We start from the raw sequence: 20,745 nt of genomic DNA on the forward strand, positions 1-20,745 counted from the left end.
CGTACAGCCCGTATGCAGTTTTTATTTGAGGTTTTTTATTGTTGACATCTCAGAGACGTTTCGAGCGTTCAACTTGTTTTTTGGCTGTTGTTACTCCTGCAAAAAGTTGTCAGTGCAATCTTATAACCGATGTTCGTAGATAAAAAACCCGATGAGCTTGACGCAGCGGTTTCCGAGGGAAGAGAAATTAAAAAAAAAAAGAAAACATGTTCTCAGATTTTACTATCCTTCTGTGAATTATTGACTGGTTGCTGTGCTTTTGGTACATTTCAAAGTTGTTTTTGGTTGCAATCTGGTACCTGTAACCGGTGGAAGAAAAATATCATTTAAAAATAAAATATTTGCAGTTGTTTTTGTTAGAAAGCTAATTAAAAAGGGAAAATTAATACAGAGTAGGACAGGAATGTTTAATGTTTGTGTTGTGAATTCGAAAAACTACGGTTCGAAGTCAACTACATACATAAGAGTTGAGGAGAAGTAGTTGAGGAATGTGAGGCGTTAGCGCGTGTTGTGATCTTCGTAAACCAAATTGTTTTGGCACGCTCCAAACTCAGTGAACTAGGCTGCTCTGAGCATGGCGGACGGACGGACGGGCGGGCGGGCGATCGGCCGCCCTGCCCGACACCATCAAGCCAAACTCAACTCGAAAACGGGGTGTTGTTCAGCTCACGCCACATTATCTAATCTGTTTTCTGAGCTGATTAAGGTGTTTTCCGTGCGCTAGGTCCTTTCGTGGAATAACTAACTAGCGTAGGATCTCTACTTTATTCTATTTCCATTTTTTTCAGTACCAATCGATGGTTTTTATTTTTTATTTTTTTCTATACATATTTGACTTTTTTCATGTATATCTTTCTTATCTTTTATATTTGTTTTTAAAATAGATATTCTATGTTTCTATGAGTTTTTTTTTTCTTCTTAGCTCTTTTTGTTGTTCTGGATCTCTTCGCTGGATTCAAATTTTTTACATTCTTACATATAAAAGTAAATTTCTTCTCTGATAGCTACATTTTCTCATGCCTAGCTAAGTTCTAAAACTCCTAACGTTTTATTTTTGCAAAATGAGTTAGTGGCCAGTGAATACAGGAGAAAAAACAGCGAGACGGTTGTGATTTTTGTCGTAGAAAGAAGCTCGCATAAAGTATAGGCTCAACCGAAGTATTTAGATCTTGCTGATTAATTCACATCCCTAATTTTATTGGAAAAAATCCTATTTAGCTCAGACCTTCTCAGCGTAGCGTTGTTCCAAGTTAAAAACGAAAAAGGAAGGAGGAAAAAGAGGCAAAACTTATTGTTGCAGTAATTGTGACAGTCTGTGAAGGAACTATTCTAAAATTTCATTTCTTTTACATATTCCCAACTGTTTAAAATAGACTTGCAGAAATGTTGTCGTCCTGCCTGTCGTTTCTTCTTCCTTCCCCTTTTTAAGACTGATTTTTGATGCGTTGTTTTTGAAATATTTGTAATTTCATCATCTAACAAAATTGTTAGATGTTTGTTATACTGTAGAATTGTTCGCAATAAATTGATTCATGTTGAACAAGGCATCGAAGCGATTGATTGGTATTGATCGTTAGAGATATTAGTGGTTTTCTGCGAAAGTTTGCCGTAGATGTGGCGCTAGTCTGCAAAAAAAAAAGAAAAACAAAACGACTATTCTATTTATGCCATGCTCGTTGTTTTCTTTTAATTTTTTTCTCTTCATTCCTCCGTGCTCCTCAAACTTTTCAGCAACAAATGACTTCTGTATTGTAACTCCTCTATTCAATCGATTTATTTTCAACGAATTAGTGGTTAGGTTCCTAACGTAATATCCTTCTTTAGTAAACTGAAGTAAGTGGGAAAGTTCTCTAGGTTTTTTCTACGCATCGAGATTGAAGAATTCTACTCAGGGATGGAACTTTTTGTTTACAGGCCCCTATTAGGTGAGTATGGTCGAGTGGTTGTTTAACATGGCTGCCGTTATCTTCAGACTATTTCTTACCATCTTCATCTTATCGATTCCTATGTGTTCGCCCCGATAGTTTCCGAATGTGTTTTTATTTGATCGCCGTTTCATTTTGTATAGCGTGACTAGACTGGTTTTTCCGAGTTAAGGTAATATGGAAACCTAAGGGTTTGAAGCGGAGAACATCCTTACTTAGAGCTTAATTCTTAAGAAAAACTTCGGATTTTTCGCTCGACACCATTTTGGTTCGATTTTTTTTTGTTTGACAGCAATCCCCCCCCCCCACCCGCTCCCCGCTCCACGTTCACGCACATTTTCTTTTATTTTGGACGATGGACGCCATCCACATTATAGGTTGACTGAGTACGACGTTTTTGAAAACCAGTTCTCTCTTTGTGTTATATGGAGGGGGGAGACCCTGAGCACGTAATGTGTGATTGTGTGGTGATGTTCCTGTGTGTTCCTCGCATTTTAACGTCCTTTTTTCAATGAGAATGACCTTTTTTGATGTAGGAGCAAAGAAATAATGAATAAGGAAGTGCTAGGTAACGTACATAGAAGCATCGTTGCTATGCAGCTCCCTCTCCCCGCACCGAAGAACATGTGTGTGTCAATGTTCGATTCGGTTTCTGTCTTTGTGAACGCTGTTCTACTGGTAATATTTATACCGTACGGTGATTGTTGTTATTTTCTTATTTTTTTTTTACCAATGGTTTAAATCTTTTTTTCTAACTGTTACGTCCGATTGTCTGTCAACGCGGAAAAAAATGCTTCTTTTCTTTTTTAACCAATGATTTGCATGGTTTTTCCTGACTGTGACCCCTGATTATCTGTCGTCAACTAGGAAAAAAAGCTTTTTTTTTCTCCGAATTCACTGTCGAAAAAAAAGCTTTTCTGGAAGTTTGAAAAGGCTACAAGAAGTAAAACTAGAACTGAAAAACGTTCGAATAAAATCAGCCACAACAATAGTTTATTTTTTTTCTAAAGTTTTCTCGTCAACGATTTTAAAAATGAAAAATATGATAATGATATGGAAAAGATAATAAGATAAGATAAAAAATAAATCAAATAACAATGATAGAAATAATAAACAAGATATATGGGATGGGTATGGTCTTTGTTACTGTTCTTTCTTCCTGTTTCACGATAGATATGTATACGCATTGAGATCCGAAGCTTTTATTCAGCCTGTATTCTCGTTGAAGAGCTGGAGGCATCACCTCACGGATCTGAAGTGGTACGGATTTCAGGTGGAGTATTCATATGCGGGGTCGTTGATTATGGAGAGCGGGGTGATTCCGTCCATTTCTTCCTAATTGCCGTAAAAAACGGTCTGGAAGATACGGCTTCGGGCGTTCCGGCGCGCTACAACGAGTTCGATTGGAGCGCGCCAGCGCTGTACACACGTTGCATCTTCCGGTCCGTTTTTAACGGCGATTAGGAAGAAATGGACGGAACGATCCCCTCCCTTCCTCTCCATAATCTACGATCCCGTATATGAGTACTCCACCTGAAATCCGTACCACCTCAGATTCGTGGGATGATGCCTTTAAGAAATGGAGTAATTTCTCTCTTACAAAGCCATATTCTTAAAATAACCGCTTATTTAATTCTATTTTTGATGTTCTTCATTTTTTGTTGTTGTTTCAAATACGCGGAGACATTAGCAATTACAAGAGAATGGGCGAGAGTGTACCCATTAAAATACAAAGTTCTTGGGGATTTCGCTTCGTGTGTTTGCCTGAGAGGCGACGCTCATGGATTTCCCGGGTTTTTTTTTCTCATCGCATCCCCTTCACAATGTTTGGAATGCGCTCGGAGTTTTTTTCTTGTGTAGCTATTCTCACTTGATCTCATTACTCCTTATTCTAATTTGTTTAAGTCGAGTTTTTTTTTCTTTCTTCTCAAAATTTCAATAAAAACACATTTTCGATCGACGTTTTGTGAGAAATCGATATTATCCGATAAGAACTGTCACATAACTCCCTATCTTCCTTTCCATTTTGTTATTGCCAAGTTTTTGTTATTTTTAATTTGACGGAGTTTATGAGTGAGTTTTTTTTCTTATCTGCTGGAGAAAAAAAACATAGCGTGTTTGCCTGGGAGCGCTACAGTCATGGATTTCTGGTTCTGTGTTCATTGTTCTAGGCTTTTTCTATAAGGCTGTTTCATTTTATGCGTTTTCTTTTCATTTTATGCGACTTTCCGTGGCTATCCTAAGATCTAGGAGGAACTGTAGAAGATTTTGTGTAAAATTGCGTCGAATATCTTTCCTGCAAAATTGCGTCGAACATCATTCGTGTTCTTTTGTGAAACTGGTTCGTAACTGAATGAGAGGGGGGCGTACGACAAGTATTTCGTTTTCTAATCGTAATCGAACGAAATCTGTTTTGACCTTGAACGAAATTTGCTGTGTATAGGGGGGAAATACTTTCACATGCACAAAGATGGCCGGACGGCCGTTCACTCGTGTGCGCGCGCGTGCGCTCGCGAGAGATGTTGATTGATTGAGGAAGGAACGTATGCAGAACGGCAACGGTTCCTATTTGCTTTCCTGTTTTGGAATTCTTCTCCCAATGGGAAATTCTGAATTCTGATAAGATAAGAATCTATTTTTGAACTGGATAGTCAAGGTCAATCAGACAGATTTTATCCTGAATCCTGAGAAAAAAGTATAAATTTCAATTTAGAATGAATTAGTGCGCATAATTAGCGATGCGTGTTTGTGTGTGTGTGTGTGGTGTGTGTGCAGCCGAGTTTGCTGCTATGCTATGTCTTGGATGAAATAGGGTGCTTCGTCATGGTCGCGATGCATTAGCCTCGTTGCGTTTTTCTCGAGCGAATTGCAAGGACTAGTGAGCAGAGATATTCGAGGGAGTTTGTTGAAGAAATAGCTATGAGTGTGTTTAAAAAAAACGTGAGAAATTCTTTTTCACGGGGGAATACCTAAAATTTTCATCTACAACTTTTTCAAACTACCATATAAGATGTGAATTGAGTTGAACTATCATATTTCATGAGGATTTCAGTAGAAAAAAAGATTCTGAACCTCTTTAAAATTCTCGGAAAATTTCATGTCTTTATGATAATCCCTCACATACGTATTTGTTGTTAGTTCGAGAATAAATTCGAGAAGGTGTCACCTGGCGAACGTTTTGGTGATTAGGTTTCTCGAAAGAAACTTCTAAGGTGTTATTCTAAACTTCGAGCAAAGAAAATCAAGTCAGGAACCTCACTTTAGAATAGACTCTGAGTTACCATTTCCAAATTTCCAAGCTCTGCCTGTGTCAAAATTCTCATGAAATTCCTTTCATGATTTCTTAATTTCAAAAATCAAATTAAAATAATTTCAAAAATTTCTTGTGATAATTCTTAAACTCGATCATTAGTTCATTCATCAGGCTTTTCGACCATAAATTTGCAGAAAATCGTAGTTTATGAATGATGTCTTTAATTGGTTTTGAGAGCGATTCTACTTTCATTCCGAGCTATTCGGTTTGAGCTGTTGAACTGCTCTACGCGGATGTCATAAATCTCTAAAAAAAAAAGACATTACGTGTGGGTCTTTATATTATTGATCCAATGATGTGTATTCTTTTTGACGTGACGACGCGGCTCACGAGAGGCTCTAAAAATGGCTTTTTCAGTTTGATTGCTTTCATTTATATAGTGGTTGACATCATTTTTAGTAGAATGGCTTTTACATTAATTTTTTTTTTAATTTTTCCTAAAAATAGGAGCACTGATGTAAAGCAGAGTTTTTAGGGGAGATGCCAAAATTATTGACATTCTGTCACCTAAGCTTATTGAACTCTTAGAATCGTAGTAATGAACATAATATCTTGGATATTAATATAGTAATATAATTGATTTATTTTAATATTTTTAACTTTAACTAACTGCTTTTTAAAATTTTATTCTATTTTTTTTAGCATTGAGAATGAGTATAGATTTTGAAAATTTCCAATAACTTCTTTGTTTTGTGATTCCTTGGATTTTTCTTTTTGGATTTTGATTGATATTCTTTCTGATTTCTTGATGTATATTGTGCCATAGTTCGGAAATTCTTTGAAAAAAGCAACCTTCAGTTGAAAGATGTTTTTTTTTCTAAATTTATTTTATTTTATTTTTTGGTCCCAGTTTCTCAAGTGTATTTTTTCCCCTCATTTTCCTCTCTACTTCATCAAATCTTTAAAAGAAAGCTTTAATCACCTGGAAATTCTTAGCTCTTTGAGAGGCGAGTTCTAACCTGCAATTTCTCCAAGCTGCGAATTTCTCCATCATTCTATCCCTGTGAGCTTTTTTCCCGAATGTACTCAATTGTTATCGAATATTCAGAATAGTTGGTACAACTTTCTGTGAATACTGTATCATTATATGCTGAAAAAGCATTTCGTAGTATATTTTCTACGCTCTAGAGGTACATGGTAGAGAGAGATCCAGGGGAACAGCTGTTAACAAATTCCGATGTTTTCATCTTTCTTCGTTCGAGGATGGTGGTGATTCGAGGCTCCATCTCCGCTTTACTGTAAGATCATGCGAGATTTACGCACACACACACACACGTTCTACGTATCCGATAGCTACATACAGTTGTTTTCTGCTCAAATTTCTGTTTTTCCAGTCTTTAGATCCGTCATTCGAGTCTCTTTAGTTCCCGGTCTTTCGTTACGGGACCACTGATTTCTTGGATCATTTCCCGAAATCTTCGAGCGATGAACAATTGTTTTTCACGCTTCAAGTCAGCCAGCGAACAGCTGTCGCTGAAATTCAGCCTCTCAGCTGTTTTTATGTTACAAGTAGTTCTTCGCAGTTTTGGTGAAATTCGTTTTTTTCCCCATAGCTTCTTTGTATGTTCTCAAAGTTACAGCCACATTTTTTTTTTACTGGATTTTAGAAGAATTCCCTCTTATGATTTATTTTCTACTGCATTAGTATCAGAGAAGAAATTACAAAAAAAAAAAGAAGTATTATGAAAGATTCAGATAAGAATATGGAAGAATCATTTTGTTGAATTATTGTCGACCTCGATAGGTTTCTTTCACCTCTTTTCCTCTTTTCTTTTCTTCTCTTTTCCTTATTATTTCCTTTTTCAATTCAGTCTTTTAAACATGTATTTCTGAGTAAGAATTTGGAAGCCCGCAATCTCTGTAAAAAAAAGAACTCCAAAGGGAAAAATTGCTGAAAGTATGTGAAAAAATTTATGCGTAGTGATTTTCTTTCTAGAATTTTCTTTTTTTTTTTTGGTTCTCAAGGATCTGTTTTGAAGAGTTAGGCATTTTCACTTTTATATGTGAGAAATATTGAGAGGTAACGCAGAAAATCGTGGAAAATTTGTTCGTCACTGAAAATAAATTTCTTCCCAAAACCACAGAATCGTAGTAAACAATAAAGAAAATAAATAGAAAATTCGATCAGTAAGTGAACTGCGGTAGAAATCAGCAGTAGTAATAGATGACCAGTGGAACAAGGACGGAAATTTTCACGGAATAGTTTGTTTTTGAAAACTTCCGGGTGTGAAATGTAGGATGGCATCGGACAAAGGCGAAAAGTGAAGAATTCGCAGCAAAAAGGTGAATGTTCACTTGAAGTTCTCTTTAAAAGTCGCGGCCCACCTCGGGGTTTGTGTTAGAAAGTGGAAGTGAGGAGAACCATGGCTCCTCCTATTTTATAAATCCCAGCGCCTAAGTTCAGCTAAGGGATTTTCCCGTAAAAATCCTGTTCCTTTCATCTTTTTCCATCTCTCATCTAATCGAAACTTTACAATCATTTGTTTCTTGAAGTAATTTTTAAATGGTTATGAATTCAAAATGTTCGCCTGTTGAGTTGCTTGCTCTTTTACAAGTCTGTCAAAAATTTTAGGGCGATGAGCGCGTTTTGTTATCGAAGCATTGCTTTTCATTTTATACCCTCAGTTGTTGGCAGAAATGTTGGGAGGCTGGGAAAAAGGAAGAATATATTATTTTATTTTATGATAGCAAGTCATTGCTCTTTCACTCTTGATCAGTTTCTTGACGAATCAAAAAAAAACGTCGTTTTTCCCATGTTTTCTTTTCGTGGAGGGATTTTCTTAATAAGTTTTACTGTCTGAAATTTGTCTGCTGACGCTGAACTGATCAATTGATAGCGTTTCAGAGGTGTAGTGTTGTGGCTTTATGGACGAGCACCATCACACGGCGACCAGCGGCTCGACCTCGACGGCTGCGATGAACAACTCGACTAGCACACCGTCCGGTGGTGGCGGTACCGGTACAAGCAGCGGCGGTGGCGGTGGCGGCAGCCCGACAGGCGACTCGGGAAAGCACGAAGAGGCCCGACTGAACGCAGATTCGGATGACGGATCTCAAGCACAGGATCCAGGGTGAGCGTCGTATAACCTGGTATCGTGAAGGCACAGTTGACGCTATACTAGTTCTATTTTTGACTTTGTTACTTACAGGAAGATGTTCATCGGTGGTTTGAGCTGGCAAACAACGGCTGGTGAGTGTGTTAGCAGCGGCTGTTACTACTAGTGCTAGTGCTAGCTGGCTAGGGGTGGTGTTGTTGTTTTGAGGCGAAGAGGAACGGGGAGCGCTTGTTTTTCGCCCCCAATCGCGCTCATCCAGCGACAACGACGTCGAAATGATAGATACTAAGTGATATGTGCGTGCTTTAGTAGTAGCTGGCACCGGTGGCTGACTGACTGCTTTTGCTATTACGGAAGGAAGTCATTAAAGAAGTGTAACTGCTGTTTATAGTTCAAGCTATGACAGACAGACAGACCGGATTCTACACAGGAAATTGTGCAGGAACATAAGACGTGTAGGGTCCGGGGAGTTTTCCAAAACCGTGATTGCTGCGGAAAATCAATAATTCGATTCTTTATTACCATAATCGCCTAGGAATTTTCATTTTTGTTCCGCTTCATTTTGATCGCATTCCCCATCCCTAAGATATGTTTTTGTCTGCAGCACTTGTTTTTGAAGCAATAAGAAAACCATCTTGTTAATAGCTATAGAATATTCATAGGGAATTCTTTCATATTCGATCGAAATATCCATGAGAAATAATTGGAAGTTTTAATCGCTGAGGAACTCATGAGACCCATTCCTCTGAGTTTGTTATGAAAACTTGCGATCGTTTGATCGCCTCTTACAGTTTTTGCTCAAATTTTGAAAATTTGCATTATGTAGAAAAGAAAAAAACGCGAGGATGCGTGACCTGCGGTTCTACCGGCCCATTTTCCATAGCGCTTACAGTAAACGTCAAAGTAACAGAGTTTGTGGTTTAGCATCGGATGGTGATAATGATGTTCTTACCTCTCCTTGAAATCTTTTGTCAAGAATTTAGCCTCTGCATCCTGGATATTCCCTGCCTTATGCAGGTTTTCAGCTTGAAATCAGTTTTCGGGAATTCAGCCTCTGTCTCTTGGCTATTCTGCTCCTTTTGTAACACTTTCATGGTTACCCGGAACCAGATATCCCAATTCTGAGGTTACTGGTTTTTGGTGTAGTTGTTTTTCCATCATTTTATGCAGCGTTTATTGTTGCAGTGGAGCAGCGTAACCACATCCACCACCATCGTGCTAGAATGTTTTGATGTTTTTGAGAGCGAGTGGCATAGCGCGCGGGTGCTGTTGGCGGAGGCTGCTGGTGGATGGCTGGTTTCTTCTTCTGTCGCGTTGTCGTTGTCGTCGCATCGATTCCTATCGCAGCTGTACCAAAAACACGCTCGAGTCCAGTGAAGACTAACGGGGAGCAGGGCGTTGACGAGTTGCTAGGAACGACAAACTAGGATTGGGGAAACCGAAAGATATGAACGAATGGAGGATTTTTGGAACTCATAGATTTTGAGAAAAGCTTCCGGGAATCTAGGCTGCTCGAGGGATTGCAGAGATCAGCTTTTCTATTCGTGAAAAACTGGTTAAATGACTGGGAAATCATTTTTCTAGTACCTAGGAAAAGACACAACATGTCTGAGCCCTTAAGAAGAATGCCGCTAGACACAATTCGAACGAAGAGACCATGATAACTTTCTCTTTGGAAAAAAAAACTTTTGGTTTAAAAGGGCATGAAAGAGTTAAAAAAAAAGAGTTAAGAAGAGAACATGAAAGGCTCTTATCGATGTAAAGTGATATCACAGTTATTGTGTTTTCCAATCTCTGACGAAGACAACGATCGGGAAACGTAATAAAGAATGTTAATTAACAATCACGACTCTTGCTTCACAAACGTTATCGACAATCGGAAAAGTAACGTCATGATTTGAGAAGTGTCGAGGACGTTAAAGTTGTTTTTTTTTGGATGGAGAACTGAGTCTTGGAGGACGATTCCAATTTTTTCAAGCTTTTCTACGAACCTTTTCTTTCTAGCATTTCAGTAGATCTGGGCAGAAAACCATTGTTTATTCTTTCCAGAACAATTTTGAGTCGATATAGAATATTTGTAGAAAAAAGTAGAATAAAGAATATTTGCAGGAAAAAATAGAATAAAGAATATTTGTAGAAAAAACAACTCGTTAGTTGTCCGCGTAAGCTGCATATAATGACTCTAAGATGTTGAGTCGATTAGTTAAGGGGGAATTTTTGACGTAAAAAGGAAAATAAAATTTATGGAGAAGAATTTCATGTTTTTATAACCTAGAACTGATGAATTTTTACAATTTGTACTTTAAAAAAATAAGAATTTTTATAACCGAAGAACATCACGCTGCTCGTTTCTCTTGACTTGTACCGAATGCTTCTCTGTTTTAACTTTTGAAGTATATAGAATGATTTAAGGAATTAGGAATTTAATTTAAATATCATTTAGAAGGAATGATAAAAGAATTGGGATTAGTTGCTAACATTTTTCGTTGCTTCACAAACAAAATCTACGTTGTTTTCAGAAGGATTACGCGATTATTTCGGCCGTTTCGGCGAGGTTAACGAGTGTATGGTTATGCGGGACCCAGCGACAAAACGGGCTAGGTATGTCTCTATCTGTTGATCTCTAAGTAATGGGGTTTTGATGTTAAGTGGATCAACTTCCTTCCTAGACTGTTTCTATTGCTTCAGGCCACAAATTTGACAGCAACTAGGCCTTTTTTCTTAGATTTTAGATATAAGAACACTGCTTTTATGTTGGTATGGCTTCTGTACTTAGGAGTGATTTGTGTTTTATTTTCTCCATTTTTTTTGTGGTTCAAAACGTTTACCTTTCTAGTGGTTTGGCCACAATTTATTTGAGAACTAGAGTCTAAATTATTCCATCAATTATTCTTGCTTACTCTAATTATTTTTTATAATAATTATTCTTACTACTGTACGCTGCACTTCTCTTTTTCTTTTGAGGAAAACATAACTACATGAGCAGAAAATTTATGAGTCACTTTTTTCACCTTTGGTTCTATTGAACCTTGATATTTCCGGCTAAAATTGAGTGTTTTTTTTTTCGAAGAAAAAAAAAACAAGAGGAACTGTTTCCATTTGAAACAGTATCCGTTTACTGTGTTTTTACTTGAGATCTAGGCAAAAAGTACAGAAGCTAAGCGGTGCTCTTTAGCTTTAAATGTTTATTTCGAATCCTTATTAATGAAATTTCTTTTTTTATTCACTATTTGAGAACTCGTTGCAGTTTCTAGTTGTTTTTTTCCTGCAGAAAACCCCAGGAAATCGCTCAATTCTATCCTCAATTCTTGGCTTTTATATTCTTTGCTGCAAGATAATTTTCTAGGACGTTAGGCGTGCAACCATTTTTGTAGTGGCAAAAATGTAAAGGTTTGGGTTTCCCAACCTATTCTTTATTTAAATGACGAAGAAAAAAAGATATTTTTCGTAGATTGAAAGATTTATAGTTGCAATTGTAGTCATTCCCTATAGTTGATTTTTTTTTTGTTTTTAGGTGTTAAATCAATATCAATAATCTCAGTGCCATTCCATGAAAAAAAATGAAAAAAATATATGGAAATACGTGCAAAATTCATGCCTTTCTCGATCATATTCTTTCAGAGGCTTCGGGTTTATCACATTTGTCGATCCGGCTAGTGTAGATAGGGTATTGGCTACAGAAGAACACGAATTAGATGGTAAAAAGGTAAGTTTTTACCTTAAAAATTTTTAGTGGTTAGTGATTTCGGTGATGTTTAAAACGCTCTTGAAAAAAATCTATTCGAAATATAATTATTTCACGCCAATAGTCTAATTTTACGCTCATAGGTTTGTGTTGTTCTCGAAATGAAAAAAATCTGCAGAAGTTCACCTGTTTCTATGAATATTTTGATGTATAGGGCGTCCTCAGATCTCTTCCAGAGGTTTTTTTTTAACGGATTCGCCTCGTATAGTTCTCCTGCATTTATAAATGAATTTCTGGAAATTTCTACTCTTTTGTTTCGATCGATTTACGGTGGCAAGGTTTATGAACGTATGTACAGAGACGTGTACGAGTTTTCATGTTATGGCCTACGGAGCGCAGCTGCAACAGTTTGTTTTTCGTTGTGGGAATGTACAAATGAGTATAATTTAATGATTGTAGCCTACTGTTCCCATAAATTATGAACACTTGTGGTCCAACCCTTCTTAAGTATTATTGTTTAGTCAAAATCGATTTTTATTCTCTTTATTCTCCAAATTCAAGTTTTAAGTACATAGTTTTGAGGTGCGTGTTACTTTATTACAATTATTCTTATCCTTTTAAAATCATTTTACAATTATTCTAATCTTTTCATAGTCCTTTTTATACGTTTATTCTTGCTAAATTTTTACCCGTTCATTTCCTCACTAATTTCCATCTACATATGGAAAACTTCAAGAAAATACCTTCACCATACCAAGTTTGCAGCATTGTTGGTCTGGATCTGAATGTTTCGAGAGTTGTCGAAACTCTCCCGTTTAATTATTCCTGAGATTTTTCTTCCCTGAATTAAAAAAATAGTTTAAATTTAATTTTAAGTTTTAAAAATTTAAATCTAAGTTTAACTATATTTTACAAGTAGTGAAAATGGAATGAGGTTATGCTAAATCTCTGGCAGGTTTCGTATTTAACCAACTTCCCTAGCATTGATGGCTGGCCAGTATGCAATGCCAATAAGTACAATACTTTTAGATTTTTTTTTAAATTTAATTTTTTAATCTCTAATTCAATTTTTTTTTAAATTTTTTAGCGAGCTCCAAAACCATTTAAGTGATCAAAAACAGATTTATTTTTTCCAAGAATCGCAGTGTAAAATAGCCCCAAGAAAAATTACCCCCCGATCTACCGCCCGACCCCCAAGTCCCTCCGCTCTTACTTGATTCTATCGCAATACATATATTATCTTCGAAAGAAAAAGTGGAACGATGTATCAAAATCATCGCGACACTTAAAATTGAACATTGGGCTCATAAAACTCGTAAAAAAAAGAACTAAAATTATTAATTGGTAAGTCGTTCTCTCTTTTCTGTAATCAGGAAAAAAAGATCGGACCTGTTTGCTGGGAGAAATTAATGATGAGGCGAACTTCTCGCTTTTTTTTTTCCACATATCGATTTGTATCTTTCTTCAGCGTTTTTCACATAATTGCATTGCACGTTTTTGGCGTAAATATTTCTCACCATGTCGCTCCAAACATTCCATGTTGTGGTCTGATGCCTGATGAGCTGATGGAAATTTTGAAAATTTTGACATTCAGCAAGCTTAGCCGCTCTCAATTTGTTTGATTAGCATAGATGATTGGATTATTGTGTTTGCAGACGAGATTTTGTTGTTGAAGACGTCTTAGACGTATCAAAGATCTTTAGAAATACAACTTCAGTTGCGATGACACTTCGAGCAGTGCAGTTTCCTTCACAAAAGTTTTTTCTTCGGTAAAAACTATCATTTGTCGCTTCTGCCGGGGTCATTACAACTTGTTAACGCCATAAAAAATTGGAAAAAAAAGCGAACCTATTGGATTTTTTCTTCTGGCCAGGGAAGTTGCACCAGATGGATCCAGCAAAGTTAAACTACGGCGTACACAAAAGTAAAATAATGAAATAAATAAGGAAAAATAACGCAATAATAACGCTTGGATACAGCTCTTCTCCATGTTTTCATGTAATAATCGAAGTAGAGCTGCCTTCCATGTGTCTCTTATGAGTCTGAAACCAATTCTTCAATGTAAAGACGATTTCTATTATTTTCTATCATTCTTCTGACAAAAATCGCTGCTCCCAACAATAATTATCCCTATATTCATCTCGTATTCTCATTAATATTCAAATATTTAACTTCTAAATGTTTGCATCTATTTCCACAGACACAATAACCTGATTTTTTCTTGAGATTAACGAGAAAAAAGATGAATTCAAACAAAATTTCTGTGTCGGACTCTTTCCTTCATAGCGTTGGTTTAGATTTGAGGTAGAAGCGCTTCTCTTTGTGCACCTTAGTTAAAGGCATCACCTCACGAATCTGAGGTGGTGCGGATTTCAGGTGGAGTAGTCGTATACGCGATCGTAAATTGTGGAGAAGGGGGTGATTCCGTCCATTTCTTTCTAATTCCCGTAAAAAAACGGCCCGGAAGATACGGCTTCGGGCGTTCCGACACACTATTTTCTACAAGAAGTTCGATTGGAGCGCGCCAGCCTTGTGGACGCACCGTATCTTCCATGCCTTATTATGGCAATTATGAAGAAATGGACGGAATCACTCCCCTCTCCATAATCTACGATCTCGTACAAAAATTCTCCACCTGAAATCTGCACCACCTCAGATTCGTGGAGTGATGCTTTTAACCGTTCCACTGCCGGTGCCAAATCTTCACGGGATCATCTTTTTTTCTAGTTACCCTATCCTGGATTTCATCATTTCGAATGACTCAGTCCTTCCTGTAGTCCTTGCGTTACGCAAAAGATAAACAGCCTGCAGTCAGCGAAAGTTTCGAGAACACTCTCACGCACCTATGTGAGATCTGTGAGGGATCTAATAATTTGAGGAGTAATGTAAATGGGCGATTTCCTTCTGGGACCTCCTTGTTCATACTGCTTCTTACTGTATTGCCATCTGCCGTACATATTTTGTATTTTTGGTGAAGGAAAATTCATAGGAAAGTGAAGGAAATTATGGCCGAGGGAAAAGTGTTTGTCGGGAATATTGTTACATAAATTTACATACATCAATTGAATGTGTAAATTGAGGCCAATTCAGTTCTTATTGGTTGGAGCGTCCTTTCCACAGCATTCACATCTGCACATTTGTTGATAATGTGACGATTTTCTCCGCTGCTCCCCGTGATGTCTTATTCTGTTGATATTTAATTTGATATTATTTGTTTAATACTTTAATTTAAATGTTATGAGTAAATTCTATTTTATTCAATTTTATTAATGAATGTTTTCAGATCGATCCGAAGGTCGCTTTTCCAAAGAGATCGCAGACAAAGGTATGCGTTTTTTTTTCGGCATCGCCGAACTAGTTCCTGGTTTTTTTTTCTTTCTTTCTCCGTTTTTAAGAGTGAAGTTATTGAGAGGGAGCGAGGAAAGATGTGTATGTGTTTTTCTCTTCAGGAACTTTGTTTTTTGTCAGGATTAGTTCGCATGAATAGGTTTGTTTGCAGTAGTGTCTACAAGATCCTTTCTTTTATTTGTCTGCTTGAGAAGAGCTGTTCTTTTTTTTCGATGAACGCTAGAAGAAAGTTTTTGATTCGCATATTAGTTGTTTACGCTTTTAATTTTCCTCCCATCCTGGTCTTCTCAGTCGGCAGATTTTTCGACTGATCCCTCGGGGGAATTTCGACGATAAGTTCCACGAAGGCTGTGGACGCTTTTAGACACGGCGCTCTCGCAGCAGCAGCACATCCGCGGCGGCGATAAGCGAGTAATTGAGGTTAGCCACGGGGTGTCCCTCCTCAGTTCGTGTAGTGTGTGGTGGTGGTGGTGGTGGTGGTGTAATTATGAGACCTTAATGTGCTTCGCATATATGTCTCGATGAGGTCTGCATTTTTCTGTCACTCGCGTCGGCGTTAAGTGAGGAAGAAATTGTTGAGTCACGTTCGTGTTCGCGAGTAAAGAAGTCATATTTCACTAGGTGAACTGGCGGCAGTAGGCGAACAGGCAAGCAGCAGTCAATGTTTGTTTTTTTTCTCGCTCGAATGTCTGGCTATTTGTGATGGATATAAAGTGTCACGAAGAGTATAATTCTCGTATCGACGGTGTTTTATTGTACTTTTTTTTCTCGAGGAGTAATTTGAGCTATTTTAAAATATTTACGTGTTATTTCGCACTTTCTTTTTCTACTTTTTACTTTCTTCCCCTTTTACGATCTCGTTCTTTTTTGATCTTGAAAACAAAACTGTTTTTTTTTTTTGCATTGAATATGCATATTTTTTTTCGCCGCCTCAGCAGCACAACTCAATTTTCACTCAATTTTCCGTCCGGGTAACTTCTGGACACCACAAGTCGTGTTGATTCGCTCAGATTTATGTTCCTAAGAGATTTAGGAACTTAAGTTCCTTTTAAGTTTTGAAATTGAGTCAGCTTACAACAGATGTGATAGGTAGAGAGTGGCCTTCTCTCTCCCCCTGTTTACATACATCAATTGAACCGTTTTTTCTACCAGAATAGCCTTTTAATACACTTTCTTTGTGATTGAGCGCTGTTTGCACTTATGTTTTTAGATTTTAACCTGTTTTTTTTTGGAGAGGGGGTGGAGGGGGGAATAAGAGGGTGCCATAACAAGTGGGGATCGTGGGAAAACAACTAAACATCGTGCGAGTGTTTTCATATAACTAGTTCGGCGTCGCGTCGATCCTAGTAGCACTGTCGAATGGGAAATTACCGCCAAATGATGGTATGTACGTTCCACCAGGCAATCATCACACGTCCCACCAGAACTTTCTTTTTTCCTTTTTTTTGTTCTATCATTTGTGCAAATACGTAAACTGTTTTTCTGTGAGTCAGCGATCCCACTGCCTAGGATCCATTCTTGAGAAGTTTTTTCTTTTTCTCAAATTCTTTTTTTTTCTTTCTGCGTTCTGCATCTGACCATGTTAAAGACTTTTCCTTACGTTTTTCTTTTCTGTCATGTTCTACAATGTCTGGTTTCATCTGCTTATTGCGGAGTAATCACAATCTTGCTACTTTCACGGACAAGAGCAGCAATTGCTGTGATAGTACTGCTAATTTCAGCACAATAATTACCGTTGACGTTGTATTTTGGGAACATTTATCCGTAGTGATCTCTTGTGAAATGGAAATAAATCTAAAACTATTTAAAAAATAATTTTTCGCTGAAGTGTCCCTAGTTGTGGTTGAATGTCGATTCGCCCCGCACTCATACTGTAGATTACTGTAGATATTCTGCAGGTTTCCTTTTTCAACGATTTATCTTCTAAAATAGAAGAAAAACCCTGTAATCCAAGCTGACTCCAATACTTCTAACGTGGAAATTGTCATTTTTGAAGGACGATTCATAATTTTAATCCATTACGGTATCATTCATTTTTACGGCACTACACCTTCATCTTTCTGTTCTTTCTCAGCTATATTTCGGAGTTCTTCGGCGATGGTCCGCAGCTTGCGACTTCATGAATGAATATTGACATATTTTTCGGTTAATGTTTACTTCTTTTGTTATTTGTAGAGGTTACGGTATATGTTAGGTGAAGAAGTATGACAGAGAGGTATTGTGCATCGTACCTACAGTATCCCTTAAACATGCGTGCAATATGCGATCACGGCGGCGGCGGCACACTTTTTACGTTATGTGCAGTTGAACAGCTGAGCGAGAAGGAGGGAATCGATTTCATGGGGAACTTTTGTGATAGTTGTCTTGGGGTCGCTACAATTATGTCGTATTGGCTCAAGGTTAAGAGATTCTGGAATTTGTTTGCGGCTGCGAGATCCGAAATTAGAATCCCTGAGAAAAAAGGACAAAAAATAGTAGAAAATAAGAATATAGATAAAATAAAAATAAAATAAGTAAATAAAGAATAATGAAAAAATAAAGAAAGAAAATAAGTTAAGTAACTTGAAAAGTAAATATGATGTGAAATAACGATTTCAAATGTATTTTTCGAGGGTTTTCATTCTTTTCGCTGTATTTTTCCAGTTATTGAAGGGGGTTTACTGCAGTGAGCACGACTAACAACACTAGTTATTTTCAAGGAAGAGTGATTTGAGTAAAGAAATGACAAGTGTTGTTGTTACCCACCCCGAAGACGCTGTGTCGCTGCCGCATCGTCGTTGTTTGGCAGTGTGTGTGTGTATGTGTCCAGACAAACAAGTCACTTCCTCTCATACTCATTCGATTTGTACGAGTTCGACGATGATACGATGTCTGTTTACGATGTTAACGGCATCACCTCACGAATCTGGGGTGGTGCCGGTTTCAGGTGGGTGGTGTGCGTATACAGGATCGTAGATTATGGGGAGAAGGATGATTCCGTCCTTTTTTTCCTAATTCCCGTAGAAAAAAACGGCCCGGAAAATGCGGATTCTAGCCTTCCGGCGCGCTATTTCCCACAACGAGTTCGATTGGAGCTCGCCAGCCTTGTGCACGCGCCGCATCTTCCAGTCCGTTTTTTACGGCAATTCGGAAGAAATGCACGGAACAACCCTCCTTCCCATAATCTGCGACCCCGTCTAGGCATTCTCCATCTGAAACCCGCACCACCCGATTCGTGGCGTGATGCCTCTAAGGGATCATTGGTAGGATCATTATTGGGCTGAATAACAGGAAAACCAGATGGGAGGATTTTGTTGTAGCGATGAGTTTAGAGTCGGGGGGCAATAATGTCCCGTAAATCCGTCCGCGCCAGACCTACGGGGCGGTTATGTCGCCGAACGTCGAAGTCATCGTCATAGAATATCGCTCCAATCTTTCTCTCCTCCGCCGCCACCAGGCATATGGAAAGCATTCATCAAAATGCATCCATAGATAGTTATCTCTGTTCGTCCGCCCATAATCCCTGCACGGCTTCTTGCGGCTTTAGCAGCGCTGCTGCGAGCGCTACGATAGAGATGATGTGATGACGCCGCATAGCGGTTGTCTCTTGGCATCGCGTGTTTGTGTTCTCCGTGTTGTTGTAACGTTGTTTTTTTTTGGTGGATTTCTTGGATTCCTAACACTTTCTTGGCTTCTCGCTTCGTCGTGATGAGAATTTTCTTGAATAACATTTTACACGGTTTGAACTGAACTCTCGCTTAAGTGCTGGTTTTAAGGGAAAAATTTTGGAATCCAAAAAATATTTATTCTAAGAAAATGATCGAAGCAAAACAAAAAAGGACACCATTTTAACGAATGAAAAACTTTTAACAAATGAACACCACAGTTAACACAAACTTTCCTTAACAAAATAGGTTGGAATTTTTTACGGTAATAGGTTGAAATTTTCAAGGATTGTTCAGTTTCAATTCTATGAATGAGCGTGAAGATGTAGTCTCTAGAGAGTTCAGCAATGAATCACAGCAGACGTTTCGACCCTCTACCTTCAATCTAATTTCCAGCCTGATTTCGGAGGCGAAAAGCTTTTTTTAAATTTTGTAACTTCTAAATCTATAAGTTAGAGGTTTCAGAGCAAAGTAATGCTGGTTTATGGATCTTCCTCCTTTTTTTCGTCTAGTTTCTCCGTGAACTTGTATGCTAAAAGTAACCTGATTCTAGCTCTAAAAATAGTGTAAAAGATATGACTCCCTGTTGTTGTTTTCAGTGCTCCTTTACCTTATCATGCTGGCTTTTTTTTGTATCTCTTGCTCTTTTTTTCTGGAAGGGTTTCAACAATTCCTCTACTGTTTTGGCTTCCTTTCTGTTCTAACGAGAGTTTTACCAAGTACTTTTTTTTCATCCGCTAGGTTTTCGGTGTTAATTTGAATTTTCCACCGTTCATTCATTTCTCGGAGGCGAGTGCTCGATGGATTAATTACGGCAAGAGCTGCCTAAGGATCAATTAATGCATTGAGTTGGCGTTTGCTTCTAGCGAAATAGGTAACTGGGGCGAAGAATCCACAGAAAGCACGAAATGGGTCGTGGCTAGTGTGGAACTAATACATTTTAAGGAATTTTTTTTAGGTTTTTCGAAATTTTCATCGCGTTTCTTTCCGTAACGAAAACGATTCATTTCGGGTTTTGAGGATTTTTTTCTTGTGAAAGGGCGAAATTATTCAAAAGCTTGATATACATAGATAATATATAAATATTTAATAATATCATAATATATAAATATATAGATAATAATAACAATATAACGATAATATATAAATATTTTATAAGTTGCTCGTTAGAATTACAAAGCGCCTTCTATCCATTCCAAATGAAAACGGGAGAAAACGTCCCCATGATCTTCTTTTTAGGCAATTTGTTGACCAAAAATACGTATCGAAGACGTTTTTGTCCAGATTTTCACCATCCAAGTCTCTCTCGCCCTGAAACCCTTAGCCAAACCGTGGTGGGTGTGTTGTGCGTACCGTACCCACGTTCATTCAAGTCTCTCATGCTCTGAAACCCTTAGCCAAACCGTGGTGGGTGCGTTAGTTCCAAGTTCGATCTTCTTTTAATCTTGACATCGTAGAGTTTGATTGTGTACTACTTTTACTTGACTAGCGGCGCAACTCTAACAACTGGTGGTCCGCTAACATCACGATTTTGTGGCTATCAAGACTCTGAAGAAGGCGACGACGCCGAAACGACGTTAGCCAGAATAAAGATCAATAACAATCTTGGTTCTGCTTAAAAAGTAGTACACAATCAAATGTGATGTGGGTGCGTTGTGCGTACCGTACTCGTTGACGTTTGAGGTTGTTGTTTACGGTTGGCGGGGGTCGTCGATGCGTTCGCTGCGTGTCGCTGTCGCGTTCTACACACTCGATTCAATGAGAATGAATGTAG

The 20,745-nt window shown here is 37.9% G+C and overlaps 1 protein-coding gene across 2 annotated transcripts in view; it reads left to right on the forward strand.

Annotated features, from left to right (window-relative positions):
* Nucleotides 1-8,103: 8,103 nt before the first annotated feature.
* RB195_008603 (uncharacterized protein) overlaps nucleotides 8,104-20,745 on the forward strand; it is a gene marked incomplete at both ends in the record, with an annotated part of 33,307 nt that continues 20,665 nt past the window's right edge. Inside the window, 5 exons of one of the 2 annotated variants that reach the window (XM_064195178.1) lie at nucleotides 8,104-8,309; nucleotides 8,388-8,428; nucleotides 10,814-10,895; nucleotides 11,916-12,000; nucleotides 15,263-15,304. In XM_064195178.1, the coding sequence (XP_064046323.1) occupies nucleotides 8,104-8,309; nucleotides 8,388-8,428; nucleotides 10,814-10,895; nucleotides 11,916-12,000; nucleotides 15,263-15,304 (456 nt within the window). The remainder of the gene's footprint in view (nucleotides 8,310-8,387; nucleotides 8,429-10,813; nucleotides 10,896-11,915; nucleotides 12,001-15,262; nucleotides 15,305-20,745) is intronic. The other variant, XM_064195179.1, reaches the window with a different exon arrangement.

Source organism: Necator americanus, chromosome III (genome assembly GCF_031761385.1).
Source record: "Necator americanus strain Aroian chromosome III, whole genome shotgun sequence".
Classification (NCBI taxonomy): domain Eukaryota; kingdom Metazoa; phylum Nematoda; class Chromadorea; order Rhabditida; family Ancylostomatidae; genus Necator; species Necator americanus.